Source organism: Sparus aurata, chromosome 17, assembly GCF_900880675.1.
Source record: "Sparus aurata chromosome 17, fSpaAur1.1, whole genome shotgun sequence".
In the NCBI taxonomy this organism is placed as follows: Eukaryota; Metazoa; Chordata; class Actinopteri; order Spariformes; family Sparidae; genus Sparus; species Sparus aurata.
Window position 1 is genome coordinate 26,275,245 of NC_044203.1, and position 18,343 is coordinate 26,293,587.

An 18,343-nucleotide genomic window follows, 5' to 3' on the forward strand; every position below is an offset into this window, starting at 1 on the left:
TCCAGTGTTCACTTGTGTCCTGTTTGTTATCAGCTTACGTGTGAATATAGTCTGCGTGATCCCTGATGTCTTTTTCAGTCTGTCCTGTGTAATCCACCTGTGTTTCACCTCATCCTGTAGGATTCCCTAAACCACTCCCAGTGTCTCCCCGTAGTCCTCGCTAGATTTGACGAAGTGTAACACAATTAATCTGTTTGAGTCATTTTTAAGGGAAGTAACGGTCAAAAATAAATCATTCATGTGAATATTTTCTGGTTTCGTTGCTCCTCGCTGATAGTAAACTCAATACCTTTGGGTTGTGGACAAACAAAACATTTGAGGAGGCCATCTTGGGCTTTGTAAACATTGATCAACCACCAGATTCCTAAAAGTAATCCATTATTCATTGAAAATTAAAACAATTAGTTGCAGCCTCAGTCCAAAATAGCTATTGAAAGCAAACCGCAAACAAAAACAATGAGTCCCTTTTTGGATTTACTTGTTTATCGTGCGGCTTCGAACAAAAAACCTCATTGTTTTCATTTTTTGATATCTTTCAATGCGGCAAAATATTCTCTTTAATATAATGATATTGATTTCCAGCCCTAAGTAGAAGCGAGGCCTGATGAAAAGCAGTGACATACTGAATGCTCCATCATCCTCCCATCCTCCCACCTTCCCTCCCTCCGCCTGTCCCCCTTTGTCAGGCCTTATTATTGAACATGTGTCCTCTCTGCCCCTTCCATTAACCAAACCCCACCCTCACACACTGCCTTCGATGCACACACGCACACACACACACACACACACACAAACTGCTAATTGACATGGGGAGTCGGTACATCTTTCATCATTCTCCATGGAGACAAATCTTAAAGTGTGTGTGTGTGTGTGTGTGTGTGTATGTGTGTGTGTGTGTGTGGGGAGAGGGATCAAAGGCGGCTGTCCGAGCTGCCTGTCCTGGACCTCTCAGCCTCTCTCACTACTTCATGAGGCAGCCAGGAAAAAGGGCCGTACAGTATGTTCGGCCGACTGCTGCTTGATAATCATTCAGTTCGAATAATCGTTAACTAAATTAGCCCTACCTCCGAAAAACATGCCCACCAGGGCAGAACGCAAGAAGCTCTCGAGGCAAAACACTAGGGTTATAATTACTTTAGCCCTTAATAACAAGAGGCTAAATCAGTTATGCACTCTGTAAGTCTGACATTAACCCCGCAATAACTATCCATCACGCGTGTTGTTGTGCAGATCGCACGGACGTGTAATTGGGAATCATTTAGCCTGATGGAGTCATAACCCAATTGAATGCTATTGATTTTGGATTGAATATTCACATGAAACTGGAGCAAGTGTCTTCTTTTTTTTGTCTTGCTCGACTGAATCAAGATGAAGCTATGAAACTTGACTCGCTTGCTTGCATTACAGGAATATGGACGGGTCAACACAGGAAGTCCGTCTTCGAAAACAAGCCTGAAAAACCTCACGCCTGATTCCGAACTGCAAGAAGAAAACCGCCGCTACACCGCTCTGATGCAAATTTATAAATATTGTTACACTAGCGGGAAGTGACTGCAAGTCTTTTGGCTTTGATTATTGTCATTAGCTGACCTGTCACTCAACAAAACAATAAGGATTATGTTCTCCTACTGCTAAGAACCGCCAGGGATTTCAGACACCCAGCTTCTAGTGGCCCCTTCTGTTCGCTGCTATTGTGACGATTAGGCAACACACGGTCAGGAGGGATGTATGTGTTTTGCGTCGGACCCCAGCAGGGACGAGAGACAGATGATGGATGGAGGGCGAGACAAAGTTAGAGGAGGGAGGGAGGCAGATGTAGAGGAGAAGAAAAAACAAAACGGAGCGATGAGAGTGATGATTCACAGAGCTGGGCATAAAGTAGGGTGTGGTAGAGAACCGACGAGAGAATCCCAGGGAGAAATAACTAACAGAGAAAGAGAGATTCGCACTGAAGTTACGAACAGGATGTGACTGGAGGAGAATATTAACAGCCTGAGCGTGGTAACTTCACTCCCTTTCTCTTCGCTTTCAAAGTCAAGTTCACACAGTCAAAGGCGGGCGAGGGGAACTTTAGTGCTGCGGTCGTTGTTTTCTGAGGGGCTCAGGTAAGTGAAACCTCGATAAAACAAAGACGAGTTGTGTCCCGAGGCCAGTTGCCCGACATGGGAGCCCTGAAAACTGACACCGGATCTGTTCGCTGATGACACTCGGGCCCGGCTCTCAGGTAACGTAGGGAACCCCCTTTTTTCTGCAGACATGAAGTCATAGCGAACATCCAACACAAACACCTATGATTCTCACACACAAACCCCTCCTCCGCCGGGATTAATGTTCCCTCTCCTGTCTCCCAGGTCCCCCCGGCCCAGTTGAGGCAATAAGATCTCATTGTCAAACAGTGACCGGCCTCACCGGAGAGGTTAACCACCGCTGCTTAACCATTAACTAGATTAAAGTCAGGGGAGAGAGGGGGGGGCGCAGGAATGTTACTCTGACAGATGGAAACGGGAGATTGGACATGAAAAGTGGTTTAGAAAAAGAGAGAAAAGTAATCATCGTCGTTTCGGCCTTAACCATTGTGGCTCTGGTATGAGTAAATATGCTCACACACATGTACGTATGTAAACACGGGGCATTCTGTGGCCCGGTGAACTCTAAGTCACCCTCATCGCATGGTTATCGTTACAGGATTCAGATAAGGGAGGAAAAGAATCCCATGAGGTCTCCGGCAGTCATATTACTGAAACCACTCCTTAGGAAGCAAGAACTATTGGGTCAAAGGTGCCTACAGATGTCTGTCCGCAAGCTTAGTGGCGCCGTGAAGTGTTTATGATCATGTACAGTAATGTAGCAGACGCGTTCTCTGAGACCACTCGGAGAAAAAGCAAAAAACGAAAGGACGAGCTTGTTAAGTTACAGTTCTGACTCTCTCCTTCCCCCCCACACTGTGCCGAGCCAGTGGTGTGGAAGGACATGAGGTGGTAATGGAACCCAAGTGTGTATGTGTGTGCGTGAAGAAGGGGGGGAGGGGGGTTGACAGGGCTTTTTTGGAGGGGTGCATTCAACAACTGCTGCTGAGGCAACTGTTGATGTCTGAAAGGCAACAGCTTGCGGGGCTCCCAGAGGACGCTCTGCCAGCCAACAGTCAGATGGAGGGTTTAGGGTTGGAGGGGCGCAGGGGTTAGGATTTCTCCTCCGCTGCCAGGAAAATGATCTCCTTGGCCGCCGATCCAGGCTTTTCCGCGACATTCCCCATTCCTAATTGGTATTCCTCAATTCCTGACGTCCTCCGCCTGTCTGATCCTCCCCGCCGCCGCTGTCTCTGCCTTTATCGCCTTTGTTCAATTCATCCCTTCTACAAGGCCGTGCGACTGATCAAAACAACTGGACGCGAGATGAATATCATAAAAAAAAAACAAAGAAACAAAGCCATTTTACGTGGCAGAACATGCAGGCCAACATGTTTTCATCGCTGTTTTATGTCACAGATTTGTTCGGCGTGCGGCTAAACCGGGCCAATCCCGCCACTTTGTGTACACCTACAACAAACGCAGTGACAGAAACTGGGTCTTGTGCGCGTCTCAGTACAGCACTCTGCTGCTAAATGGATTGGCAGCACTTAACCTCATCTCCTGAAAGAGCTTTGTGAATTTTCAATTTTGCTCCAACCCTGAATCGCCCCGCCTCCCCACTAACCACCACCATTGCATACACAGATGAGGAGACAAGGACACACGTAAAGAGACATGGAGGCCTGTTTTCAAGGCTGCATTTGAAATTACCCATCGCCATCATCTTCCTCCTCTGAGATAAGACCAACGAGACTGCTCCGTGGCAACACTGCAGTCAGCCGTAATCATCTCTCATCCCGTCCCTTGATCTTCCTCTCTGTCCGTCTCTTCCTCTCTGCTTCCTTCCTTCCTTCCCTCCTGGCAACCCCCACTAATGGCAAGACGGCATCCTCAAAGCTAGCCGGCCGAAAAGCTCTCTTCCTCCTCTTAATATTACTGACAGTGCATGTTTTGAAACCACTTTAAACCGAGATTCAAACAAGGATGGAGGCAGAGACGGACACCATACTGGAATGCGTTCCAAAGTGACGGGGGGAGGACGGCCATTCTCGTTCTTAAATCAGCAATAGTGGCCATAAATCTGCTGGAGAATGCCTCTAGGGATGGGCATCAGAAAGCAAATAGAGTCTTCTCCCACTAAAACACAGCGGGAAATTCTCCCTGATGCTATGCAAGGGTTACCACCACGGGCGACTCACAAAAAGGAACAGCGGTCAAAGACAAACACGGTAAATCACAGCAAGCCAACACAAGCAGACATAAAAAAAAAAAATAGAGAAGGTAGGGAAACGAAAGATGTGGGAACGGAGACAACACTAATCTCACGAAACACACCTTTTGTTTATGTATGAGTACCTGTGGATGAGTGTGTGTGTAATCACAGCTTTCGGGTGCAGCTCTTTTGAAGATGCGAGGATGAAAAAGCGGGTGAGGAGGGGAGGGGGAGGATAAACTTTTCCGTCTTCCGCTGTGAACCACATCATTCTCGCTAACTGACTTCAAACCAGGATTAACCACGCGTGTGCAGCCTACCATCTGCGGATGCCCGATTGCCGGTGCTGACTGCCAGCTCACCGGCCAGAAAGAAAAAAAACAAAAAAAGTTGGTGTGCTATCAAACTGCTGTAATTAACTTTAATGTGTTGATCGCTGCAAATAATAAACACTAGCGTGTATCCGGCTCAGATGTCCTTCTCAGAGCTCATTGATTACTAAATGGGGCTTCCTCAACGCAAGTCAATGCTTTATTCTAACTGACTAATGTTTAACCGGTGGCCCCCCCGAAGCCCGGTCACTCCACAAGAATGCGGCCTGGCTGTGAACACACTCCAGCTTTGCACCTATGACGGTGACACTGAAGCCGCATTGTGGCCGCTTGTTTGTACGTGGATTACTGCCCATGACTCGCGCTGAGAGGGGGGTTTTAAAGGCAATAAAGGAGGCCCTTCTCAACCAAATCTGAGGTGGTGACAAACAAACACAAACATTGCATCGCGAGCTCCAACCTGTCCGGAGGAATGCCACTCATTCCACCCGAGTGCTCTCCTCCGTCACTGTCTCAGAAAAAAAACACTCAGAGGGGGAATGAATCACCTCAATAACTGCAGCCCCCACAATTCCAAAGACCCCCCCCCCCCCCCCCCCAGAGGCCTGAACGACAAGGGGGCAAACATGGACTTGTTCTCCCAAAGCAGCCGCTATCAATCTGTCACTCACGGCTATACGAGGCTGAGGTTTCCAGTGTTGCGTAACACCGGGGGCTACCACATAGGGTGCATAATGTGTGCATCCGCGGTGGCTGAATGTATGCTGCCTGGGAGTACTTTCTCAAGTATGCACACATGTATACGCTTGCAAAAGACTAACACAGAGTGCCCCAAGACAGTCGTAAAAAAAAAAAAAAAAAAAAGGAGGGTCCCTTGACTTTTATCTCCTCAAGGCTAAATGGCTCTTTTTCCGGCCTAATACCATAATAATTACACACGGCCGCAGGGGGTGCACTTTTGATGCCGCGCTGGCGGGGGGGACAGAAATTAAAAGTGAGGAAATGACTGTGGGAATTAAGGCGGCGATAGACAAAGAGGCTGACGCTGCGTGTTAGACTTTAACACCTTGAAGTCAGCTGATGCTTGTCACTGCGATTCTCTCCACTTGGCCGTGACCACTTTGGAGTCTCTACAGTTTAGCTCAAACTCATCTGAGCATTTGACTCTGCTTTTTATCTCCTCACCTTAATGTCACTTTGTTCTTTTTATCCCTGAAAAACTTGGAAAAATCCAAGTTTAAGAGAGGAGCTGAGGCAGTGCTTGAGTTGTTTCTAAAAAAAAAAAAAAAAAACACCGTCTTTTTACTTTTGTAACCTCGTCACTACCCCGTGAGGTTAGAGCGCTGTGATGTATTTTTCTTGAAAATCCACTTAGAAATGTTTCTTTCTAACTTTGGGAGAGACTCTTCTATCGCAAACTTTAAAACACCCAAAACTGAGTTACACAGCATGTTGACGGAAAGGCAATGGCATCTCAGGAGCGTACAAGCAGGAGCCATTTACCAACAAGTCTGGGTGAGTGGGTCAAAGGGTCAGCTCGGATCCAGGGCACAGGCATGTCGAGCACTTTGGGGCACCCCGGGCCGCCATGCAACACACACCCATGTGTCACAGCTACGTACATAATCGCCGGGCGTACATGCTTAGAGCTATGCGGCCACATTTAAAGGAGATGATGACACACATCTGGGTGCTACGTGTCTCCCCCAGCCCCCCCCCTCGGTTCTATTTAGTACTCTCCCATGCTCGGGAATGACATAGTTGGAAGCTGAGAGTGTGTGACCAGCGATTGTGGGAATGTGGGTCTGTGTGACAGAATCCCAAAGAGACCCAGCAAGAGCCGCTATTATTAGACAAAACTATGCAGAAGAGAGAGAACGAAAAGGAAGACGGAGAGATGGATTTAGATTTTTCCTAAGAAGAGTTGGACTTTTGAAGCACCGAATTGAAATAAAGACTTTTTTTTCCTTACGCATTGGTGAGGGAACAGGGTGAGCTCAGCACCCCGAGCTGAGCCTTTAAATCAATGCGCCACAGCTGTACAGAGTGATGTGTGATCTGCACTGCATCCATCAAATTACAAGGCACTTCTTGGGTAGGCACCTGTTTAAAGGCTCCACGAAGGGCAGCCAGACACCAAAGCGCAACAACTGTCTCTGAGGCCAGAGAGGAGAAGGGGAGGGAGGGAGGGAGGGAGGGAGGAGGGGGAGGTCATAAAAAGAGCTCTGGGGAAGGAAGAGGACAGAGTAGCCAAAGCAAGGAAATTCGGAGATGGACACTGATGTATAAAAAGCTGCTTTCGTGTGAAATGAAAAGAAACTGCTACACACTGAAGGGCTGTAAAATCCATAAGGGGGGGGAGGAGTAAAAAAAATGATGCAGTGAAGCCAGAAGAGATACAGAGCAGAGGAGAGGGGAGTTGCCCGGCAGCCCCGCCCTGCAGCTCATCCTGCTTCCAGGCCAGGAATTAGAAAATAACTTTTCCACAGAACACACAGAAAGCATTCGAGCAAGAAATCTCGATCCTTGATTCAGCCATGTTAACAACCCAAAGGCAAGGGAAAAACACACAAACATCAACATCAAAGCAGTTATCTATTACACATTTTACATGGATGTTAACTGGAGTATTGCACTGACAGTATAAAACACCATACAGTCCAGTGGAGGCATCATCTCACTGGGAGCGCTTTAGCTTCCTCCGGGACAGTTAAGAGGGAGATAAATCTCCATGTGTAAATGTATGAGTTCAATATTAGACTTGTGGAGCACCGCAGCAGCTCCTTAAATGAATATGCTTGGTGGATGGTTAAGGGGCAGGAGGCAAAAAAAAAAAAAAAAAAAAAAAAAACACACACATAAAAAAAAAGAAAAGTTTTCATAAGAGAAGATCATATAAGGCCAAAGTCGAGCTGGATTTAAATTGGCTTAGTCTCTCTGGCAGCACCCAGGGGCGCTGAGGGCGAGGCGCACTGCCAAGCAGAGGAGACGCAAATCCCGCAGATCAGACATCAAAGCGCTGGAGAGCAGCAGCAGCAGCAGGAGACGGGCAACAAGCTCTTCAAAATAAAAGCCTCAAAAGTGATGTCCTAAACATGATGAGAGCTTTTTTTTTTTCCTCACTCTAGATTTAAAGTTAAATCTACACTTTGCCTTCATATGATTACAAACACTTTCAAAACCAAAACAAATCTGAGTTTTATTTTGACAGTTCAACATGATTTGTTAGATAGAAGCGGTGCCCGGAGAGAGGGAGAGAGGGAGATAACGTCGTGCACCAGTCCTGTGCGCCAAAGAAGTACACTCAAGTGCGGAGCTGAGAGACTTTACCGCTGAACTACAGAGAAAACATTCCGTCAGTGTAGATAACACGTAGATTAACCTGTCTGCTGCTGCTCATTGTCTGTCGTCACCGTTGAAAAAACATGTTCGAGACTATTTCGGGATGAATTCCGTTTATTTTTTTCCTCTCCACCTGCTACCGGCTTGTTTCGGCTCGTGCGCAACCGGTTACGTGTTGCTCAACAAAATGGAATAAAAAACAAAAGCAGATTTAAAAAAACAAAAAAAAACCCACAAAGCTTGCGAAGTGTACGACTGAGCAGAACAAACTTGAGGAGTCGCCTCACGCTGCGACATGCACGGACAGGTTTCGTCCCGTGAACGCAGTGGACCTCTTCAACTCCTGCCAAAGAGGAAAGTCGAAATCTGCAGCCTGGAGCCACGGAAAACTAACCAGCGCCGCGTCCGAGGCTTTATAAAGTTACTGAGAGCGGGTGTTATTTAAAAGGAAAAAAAAAAAAAAAAGGTGAACGGGGAAAGTATCAAAGAGAGACTTACCTTGAAATGCCAACAGCAGCAAGGTGCATAAGAGCGACGCGCGTCCAAATGTTATCCCGTCCATGGCAGCTTCTCCTCGGAACTTTTCACGAATGGAGAGTATTCACTTTTGTGTTTTTGGGGTTGTGGAGTGTGGAGATCTGGCAGCAGCAAGACTTCTTTCTTCTTTCAATGCTCCAAGGCTTTTCTGGACCCCTCTCTCTCTCTCGCTCTCTCTCTCGCTCTCTCTCTCTCCCACACACACACACACACACACACTCAGAAATCTGATGCTGGTGGTAGTCTTCTTGGTTGATATATTTGCACAAAAGGTGACCACCCCCCTCCTCCCTCCCAATACAACCCCCTCCCACCCTCTTTCTCTCCCTCCCTCTCTCTCTCTCTCCCTCCACCTCACTTCCAGTGAAAAGACCTGCTTGACTAATCGCGTAGGTCTGCTGGGCCCTGCAGGATTTTCTTTTTAACAGAGTTAAAAGTGATTTTATCATGAGGCTGTCTGACTCATAGCAACTCCACGAACGTACCCTTTAGACAGAATAACTCAAGTTTTGAGCCTAAAGGAGGAGATAGAAAAAACAGGAGGGAGAGAATTCTGAAAGAACACATTAAAGTACAGTATTTTTTCTTCTTCTTCTTCTCCATATTATACCAGCATACAGTTATTTATGGACTTATATATGGAATATGATCATCATAGCACATTTTACAGCTTTTTAATTTCATTTGTTGTATCACTTCAAGTAAGTCGGACATTGAAAAAATCTTGTAGAGAAAGCGGAAGTCACACGTCTCTTCACCCGGCTCTCTATTAAACTGAAAAGATATCACCCAATAAATAAAATTAGGTAATTTTCGCCTCCTTGCGGGTGCCACGTTGGGCGGAGTCCTCTAAATATTTCTGAAGATTCAAAGCAAAAAACAACTAGAGCAAATTGGGTTCCATACAGCTCATCCGGCGCAATCCAAGTCTCTGGAAGCCCAGAGATTCCAAAACGATTTGAAAAAGACGTTATTCGCGCCCTTTCAAAAGCTGTAATCTTCGCTGTAGCTAACAGCTAAAAGCATTAGCCCACACCATGCCACAGGTGGGGGGCACAAACCCCACTGTGCGTAGACGTCGTAAATAATGACTTTCCAAATCGATTTGCGATCTTGGGGCTTTCGGACACTTGGGTTACACCAGACGAGCATTTTCTGTTGTTTTTAGTAACGTTTAAAATAAGTCCTGTCTACTTAAGTTATTTAGGAGAATGCTAACAACGCAAGGTTTTGTTTTGCAAATCCATCTAGGAAGGAGCATTCTGGAATCCATCTGTCTGTAACTGTCGGTCACAGGCGAACTTCAACCAATCAGATCAACAGTAGGAGAGCTCTACTAGCTGTGCCAGTTGCTATTTCAAAATCTCGCTGAAGACGGTCGGTAGAAGAGCGAAAACATCTCTTCCATCAAGTACCGTTTTTTACATACCGTCAGTACCATTGTTTACTCTTTTTTAAATGAAGAAATGTTGTCCTGTGATAATAGAATTTGATACTACAGCATCATCCACTTTCTAACTTTTCTGGGGCCACCATAGTTTACAAGATAACAGTCTCCTCTCGCCATCGTCACATCTGTATCACGCTCGTAGCCTCAGCTTCAGAAGTGTTTAGTGGAAATCAAAACTTCGCCCGACTTTCCATCGGCATGAGGCTGAGCAGATTAATAGTAGTAAGTTAATTTAAATTTTTGGGTGAACCTGTCCTTTAATTCAACAGGCTTTAGAACAGTTAACTGTTCATTAAGGTTGAAATTGGAAAAGACACTTTTTCAACCCTAGACACGGGAAATGATTTCCCCCCCTGTAGCTTGAGGCTAGTAAATTAATGTCGAAGGTTACTAATCATCATTCAGAGATCTCGATCTAAACTAATTGGTTGGAAAAACCCATCTCTCATTAGCCACTTTGTTTCATAGACAAATTTCCTGCCCTGGTTAGACCTTAAACATGCATCTCCCCAACCTGCTTATATCTCAAATAATGATTTTCATTTTCAAAGCACCTAGGGGCCATTTCTTTAGAGTGGGCAAAGCTGTCTGTCACTGTCAGACATACCATTCATTCCTAGACATGTAATCCCTCCACAATCAGTTTGGGTATGGCACAGGCTGTATATACAGTTATCATGAGTGGCTAAGTGGCTTATTCTCAATGCTATAATACCAGTCTGAGTTGCTTGTAGTGGGTATTGTGTGACCTGTGGAGCTGATTCAGGCCAAATCCTTTAAGCCAAGAAGTTGGAAAGCATAAACAGATGTCAGTCAGTCCGCGATTAGACGGCCTAATGTCACCGTCCAAGTGCACGAAGCGAACATGTGTCTCCTTGTAGTTGACGGTAAAGCAGCTCTCAATAATCGGCACGCCCTGCAGGTAATAATAGACCCTCGCAGAGCATTCAAAGAGCACGCATTCCAGACATAGTTGGCCCAAAACAGCTGGTTAATATTTTCTGAGCCCTGTTTCAAAGAAATGAGGTGATACTTGCAACCTGCTCTGCCGTGGAGCACACGGCGCAGTCTCCCTTATGGATGGGATCTGATAGTTGAGCTGCCTGGAACTCACACACAGCTGTTGTAGACATAAAGAAGACACTGGAAGGAGTTTCTAGAGGCTACTGAGACTTCGACAACACTGAGGCAGCTAGTTTACCACCTTACTGTTTGGTTCTCGGAATCTCTTTCTGTCTTCTCTATTCCCGGCTGTGTCAGCAGGAGGGGGAAAAAAAGCCTTCTCACATCAATACGGCCACATGTCCCTGATATCGACCCGGTCATAATCATCGCTCCGTGCTGCAGAGACATAAGATCCACTAACAAGTCCTCTCTCCTGTGGTGAAGGACTTACCGCAGGGGTAACCCTCACACTGCCTTACATAAGCCCTATATCATGCCGCATAGCTGTGGCTAATGCTGATTTAGCCGAGCCCAGGGTATTCTTACGTAAGGCCTTTAGTCATACAGTAGCTGCAGCTTTGATTTACTGTATTGGTTCATTACCTAATGGAGCTGCAGGAGTGGGGAGGAGAGGAGAGGAGAGGGTGAGGATGAGGACGAGGATGAGAATAAGGATGGAACAGGAAGGACACAGAAGAGGATTGTAAAAGTAATAGGAACGGAGAAATGAAAGGAATATAAGAAGCGATGGGGAGGAAAGGGATTATTCCATAGAGGCTGGAAAGGGGTGAAGACTAAAAAAGAAAAAAAAGTGAGGATGAATCCTTCCAGCCATTTTCTCTACAGAAACTCCCCAAGTATTTGCTGAGGTCAGTCTCGGTGACAAGCGGCTGCTCATTGTGTAAGAGTTCAGCTTGTCTAGGCACACAGGGTTGAGCGAAGGTGGAGCAAAGTTGGGTTTGAGCATCACAAGGAGGTAGCTCCGTCCCCGATGTGTAAAAGCAGTGGCAGACGAGAGTAGTTTTAAAATGACAGGGTTGTCATCGGCTTTAGACGGACTTTGTTTTGTGCGCTCTGGCATTATCCACCGTGTGCCGATCACCGGTGAGATGCTATTATTTTGGAACCGTGTTCCCCCGTGATTGGCATATAGATGACATGTTTTCAATTGTACGCTATCTTTGTGTAAACAGAAGTAATCATACCGTTGTGATCGCCAAATAACACCAACAAACTGCACTTATCATAGCTGTTCACCTTTGTATATTGCCAATGTGCTGTTTCGTTTCATAATACCTGTTGAAAGAGTTTAAATTCATTAAACCCATTTTATGCAGCTCACAGGGGTCCAGGGTCATCAGTTATAAAAAGAAATGTCCTTAGTTCCACACAATCCCTCCCATCCGGTGAAAATATGACTTGCCTTCACACAATAAAAGCACTTATGCCTCTATTGCCCTCAACGGTGGCACATTAAACACCTATTTCCCTTTCCACAGAAAACAATGCAACACATTTATAATCATCACCAGTGCTTTTTTCTCTCCGCACTGAATTTCAGGTCGCACTTTATGCTAGCTACTGTTACGCTGAAGGTTATCAGCAGCGTCACATCACTGTGTTTGGTGTCCCCCCTTAGGAATTGTACCTCCTCTCCAAAGATGACATCAGATTTTTGCCACTGCCTTCGATTCACAAAAGATTGTGGGCATAAAAACCCTTGCTTACCTGCCATGCACCTTAAATTGATGGCACCTGCCTTGCAATGTCTCCTTTTATAATGTCAGCACAAATGACCGTTGAGTCAGGAATAGCCTTGGACAAAGAGAGAGAAAATGAAACGTTTTGGAAGACAAGATCACAGTGATGGTCGAGGAGACTGAAGCCAGGCAACACCTATTATTGGTGGGTTAAACAGTGGGTTGACAAACATGTAGCTTGGGAGTGTGTCACTGCTGCACATTGTTCATTAAGATCAAGCAATGTTTACAGGAAAATCACTCATGTCAATAGACTTTGTTTGTGGATAAGATCATTTCATCGTCAAGGTAAGGTGCCTGCTCAAGATCTTAAGAAACTATTTTAGGTCCATTTTAGAAAACGAGGCTCCAGGTTGCTATCCAGGTGCCACTTGCCAGCTCCCCGCAAGGACCTTGGTACATCCAGAGGACAAGTGTGATTTATTCCCCCACATCCAAATGTCTGAAAGACTGCCAACAAGCTGCTTTTAAAAGAGCAACAGAGCAAACGTTCTACTTAAAGAAGCCCCTGGACCACGTTCCTTGAATCAGTTAATTAATTCTCTCTACTATGCAAAGTTCATGAACATATAAGAGGGCTGGAATGTCAACTGATAAACCAGGAGCATCACCTTGGGGTTAATCTCTTTCTTTGTTACCACAGCAGCCTGGTAGAATGTCTCATTGGAGATGCGACACCAACCTGCCTGTTGATCCCACTTTACATCTTACAGTCTCCACTCTCAATCACACTCAGACACTTAAACTCCTTCACTTAAGACAGCAACTGGCTCTCAATCTAAAGAGGGCCCTTCGCAAAAGGTGCTTATTCACTTCACAACTGTTTCACAGTAGACTGTGAATCACTTCTTTGTTTCCGTATGGCAGAACTGCATCACCAGCGAGACGCAATGCTGAGATCACCAGGATACTCCTTAGTCCTGGGATGCAATCTCAGCTAGAGATGCTTTTCATTAATAACAGAATTGGTGTTCAGGCAGATCCCAATGACCACAGAGAGTGACCTTGACTTTGTATGGACACAGCTCATACTCCGGTTATATAAAGACCACATGGCTCATGTCAACAGCCCTGTCACCCGACATTCCATATTCCCACAGTCCCCCCTCGCTCGAGAAACCCAGTGGGACGCAGTCATGAGCCTTCTCCAAGTCCAAAAAATGCATGAAGACTGGATGGTTGAACTCCCATGAACTCTCAGTATCCTTAATTCAAAGCTGACCCACTGTTCCATAACAAGGATTGAATCTGTATTGTTCCACCTTAATGTGAAATTTTGGAAATTGCCTGGAAGCACTTTTCTAGCACCATGGGGACAAGCTTTCCTAAAGAAGTTGAGCCATGTAATAGCCTGATAATTGATGCCTAGATCTGGCATTTTGGTGAAAGATGACTCTTCAAGACCAACCAAAACTTTCCATGGTTTTGCTTCTACAACCAGAGAAGCTGCAGTCTAAAAACAATATCTTGTGTTTCACCGAGGAGAACCAAGTCTGATTCTGTATAAAAACAGCAGGAAGCACACAAACCTTGTAGCCTGGCATTCACCAACTTGTTGGTTGAAACTGAAAAAAAGCTTGTGGCTTGTGGTTCAGTTGCTGCATGCTAACGGTTATTTTGCAGACACAAAATAAAGCTGAGGCTGGTGAGAATGTAATTTGTTTTGCAGGTATTTGGTCAGAGATTACACAAATATTTGACAGCGCTAAATTGCAACCTGGTAATGGGTTTTAATAAAAAGGTAAGTGTATTGTTTTCTGACTCATGATTTGCAGTTTTAAGAAAAGAGGATCCAAATCGATCAAATAGTTTTAGTTCTTTGCAATCTTCTTCCTTGTCAGAACCTGATGCCCCCATCACCAACAATGCAACTAACCTGCAAACCTCCAGCAGAGATGAGAAGCAGGCCACTGAGGTCTGATAAAGGTTGTTTCTCACTCCAAAGCCCCAGATTGTTTTTCATTTTCAAACTTCTATGACGTCTTCCTTGCTTCTCTTGCAGCAAAAAACGCTTTGAACCTATAAGCAGACTTTGATGTGTAAAATCCGTTCCATTTTAAGTGATCACCAAAGTTATTACAGTTCATCCCGAGGGAGACATTACTGTCTGTACTAGAATTTCATGGCAATCTTTTTAACAGCCGTTGAGACCTTTCACTTAAAACCACAAAAATGTCTCACTGGTGCTAGAGGGAAAGTCAGGGGATCACCAAAAATCATTACGACACATCGTCTGAGAATATCTCCAATGTTTACTCTAATCCATCAGTAAATGCTGTCAAGTGTCATGAGTGAAAAACTTTGATCTGCTGGTGCTTTCATGAGGGAAAGACTGGAGATCATTTAGACTCATCATCTGGGCACCATGAATGTGTAAAAATAATCTTTTCAATGCATTTTACAACCTCATGGTCAGGCATCTCTATAGTCGTGAGGATTCATCCTCTGGGAACCATGAACATCTTCATAAAATATCTATGAAAGCCAGTGAACCATTTCTCAAGTGACCTGACTGAGAGCTAGACGTCACAATCCATGTCTGTTAAAGACCTTTCATGGCATTTCAAACTACTCCATGATTGCAAAAATTTGCATAAAGGTCATAACAGGCAAGCAAACCCTTAGCAAATCTGCTAGCACTGATACTTGTCAGCTTTTTTAGACTTCAAATGAAATAAAATCATGTAGTTAGGTGACACTCGTTGCAGGTCCTAATGGGCAAATCGTCACACCTTGCAAAATATAAATCGGACAGCCCACTTTATAGTCCCTTGTTTTCTCTGATTTACCACCCCCACCCCATGTCAGAAATTAGGCTACCTGACAGGAAGAATATTTGACGCGTCAGCCTAAAGCAAGGGGATAAAGAGAAACAGAGACGAGGAGACACTACAAAGGGAACGGAGATGTGTAATGAAAGAATAATGAAGAGAGCAGATTAGAAGTGGAGGAGGAGGGGAGCACTTTAATTCCAAAGTCAGGGGATGGGTAACATATTGCCGCAGGGAATAATAGCAAAGTATTGGCAGAGAAAGGGGAAAAAAAAAAACGAGTGGGAGAGAAAGAAAGTGAAGGTAGCTGTAATCTCGTATGAATTCTCATGTCTGGTCTCGGCATCACAGGGAAGAATGAATGAAAGATGTGCCGGGGCTCCATCCATCACTTCCCCCCATGATTCTTTGATCTATCCCTTTGTTTCACTCTCTTGGTCTCCCTCTCTATATGCACCCTCTATCTCTGTCCAATCTAATCTCTCCATATATCTTTATTACCCCCCCATCCCTTCCACTACCCTCGAGCTCTCATTCTGTCTTCTTTCTTGGCCTCTTTCCTCCTGGCCGAGTTGCAGACGATCACACAGCTGTTTTCCAGGCATTGATACATTGCAGAGGGTTAGTCACAGTGCAGGAATCGTGCAGTGACAAAGCTTTTCTCTGGAAATTCAACACCGCTGCATAATAGTTGACAAGTTGCATTTACATGCTCTGATGACCAATAGACCACACAACAACAGAGTCATTACGATGAACTAATTATGATTCATCCTAACATCATTTACTCTTCTCTATCCCCTTGTTTTTTACCTGCCTCAGATGCATTGGTGGATAACTCTATTACTTGAACATGGGTGTAGGTTCTCCTTGTGACATCACTACTACATGTGAAAAGTTAAAGTATAACTTTGAACTGAAGTACAGGAGTGTTTGCTTTTTAAAAATATTAAGGATTCAATTTTCTTTTAGTGTCACTGTTTTAATCTCAATCCACTGACTCTGCATGATGTTACAAACAGTTTTGTGTTTTTTCTGATGGGATTAACATGTATGTTTCTGAAAGTACTTGAGTCAGCAAAGGAAATCATCTTATATAGCATAGAGCACATGGCACGTAGTATTTTTGCTGGCTGACCAGTATGCGTCAGCAGTGGATTCATTCAGGACCCAGTACAACTTGGTGGGCAAATCCACAAAAACCCATAAGACATCATTTGATTGAGCCAACCATAGCATAAAAACAACGACTACAAGCCCGGACAACTTTATTGAAAATGTTTTAATGGAGTTAAACACCTACCACATACCTCGACATGCCTTCTCAGGTTGGACAGTGTATTTTTGTAGGCAGTGATAGTGTTTGTGCTCGGTAATGAGAGCAAACTTTTAAAAGCATATGCTCTGGCAGGTGAAAATTCTTCACCCGACTCGTTGTTAATACATTAACAACTGTAACGTTCGTATTTGAACTGTTCGAAAATGAAAAATGCAGCTAAGACTGGGAACTTGACAGGAGGCGGTTTATCCTATTTTAGAAAAGAAAACATTAATCTGCTGACTTCACAGGTATACTTTAAAGCAAAGAGCAACAGGACCCTTCATAGAAATGTCCCACTGAGCAAAGATAAGCCAGACAGCAAGTTTTTATACTGTCTCTTTTTAGACATATTTTCAAGTGACACTCTTACAAGCTTCAAAATGGAAGTTTATATGCCGTCATTTCAGATATCTCTTTAATAACTATGACAGACATCCAAAGGGCAGCTTCTTGGGGTTCAGAATAAAAGTTATTATGACATCTTCCTTGTACTCACTTTCAGACGTCCCCGCTGCACTCCATGGTTGCTGAGGGCTCCACCTCACTACATAGAAGGCTGAGCGAATCCAAAATTCGGTACGACACCAGCGGCTGCTGTTGTAAAGATCTTTGATAGTGCGTGCCAGCTGCAGATAGATTGCTGAAGTAATATATTTATATGTGATGTTATATATGATAAATGGGATTGGACCAGAGTATGGAGGACCAAACCTGACATAAGTATAAATAAATAAATAAATAAATAAATGCGAATAAAACGCTGAAATGCAATACGGTGTTAGTCAGCTGCTGCATTCTGTTGATTAAAGGCGAAGTTCAGCAGTCAATATTGAAAATAAATGTGATTCTGCTCTAAAATATGTTAAGATGACTCACAGCTCATAACACATACCCACATTGTGCTCGTCATTCCGGCACCCACGATGTTTAAGTAGGTGTCATTTTTGTTCTTCTTTTTTTTTTTTTCTTTAAATACTGAATCTCATTTTGTAACTAAGCTATTCAATTTAAAAAATGACTTTTTGGAGATATGAGAAGTGATTCTTGTACATCACTTTTTTTCTTCCTCGACAACCTTCCTTTCGAACGCTCAGCCCGCTGTTCTCACCTCTTTTACACCTCCTGTCCACTTCCTCTCCCCCCTCTCCTCCCACATCCTTTCAACTGTTTTTCACCTTGCCACCGGTTTGCCCTTTATTTATTTACCCTAACCCATTTATTTATTTATTCATTTATTTATGCATTTATTTATTTATACATTTATTTATTTATTTCAGCATTTATTTATGTATTTATTTATTTATTTATTTATGCATTTATGCATTTAATTATTTATTTATACTTATGTCAGGTTTGGTCCTCCATACCAGAGCACAGGAATTTATAATAACTATATAATAATAGCAGTCTCTCTGCGGATAGTCTCGTTTCATTTGCTGTTACAGGTCATTTATAATCATCAGAGGAATCACAAGACTGTCTCATAAACACTTAAGTGTTCCTCACAGTCACTTTAACTTGAGTGTCGTCGTGTCTGCATTACCTATTGGTCATATTGAATGCATTGTCAAGTCCTCACCACCTGTTTGGTGGGTTGTTTTACA

At 44.2% G+C, this 18,343-nt stretch overlaps 1 protein-coding gene across 6 annotated transcripts in view; it reads right to left on the reverse strand.

Annotated features, from left to right (window-relative positions):
- bcam (basal cell adhesion molecule (Lutheran blood group)) overlaps nt 1–8,747 on the reverse strand; it is a 55,277-nt gene extending 46,530 nt beyond the window's left edge. For 5 of the 6 annotated variants that reach the window (XR_003981183.1, XM_030393882.1, XM_030393880.1 and 2 more), the window contains exon 1: nt 8,454–8,747. Coding sequence is in view for 5 of the 6 variants with exons in the window: in XM_030393882.1 (XP_030249742.1) it covers nt 8,454–8,517 (64 nt within the window). In the remaining variant the exon portion in view is untranslated. Of the gene's footprint in view, nt 1–3,779; nt 3,805–8,453 lie in introns of those variants that run through there. The other variant, XM_030393881.1, reaches the window with a different exon arrangement.
- Nucleotides 8,748–18,343: the final 9,596 nt, after the last annotated feature.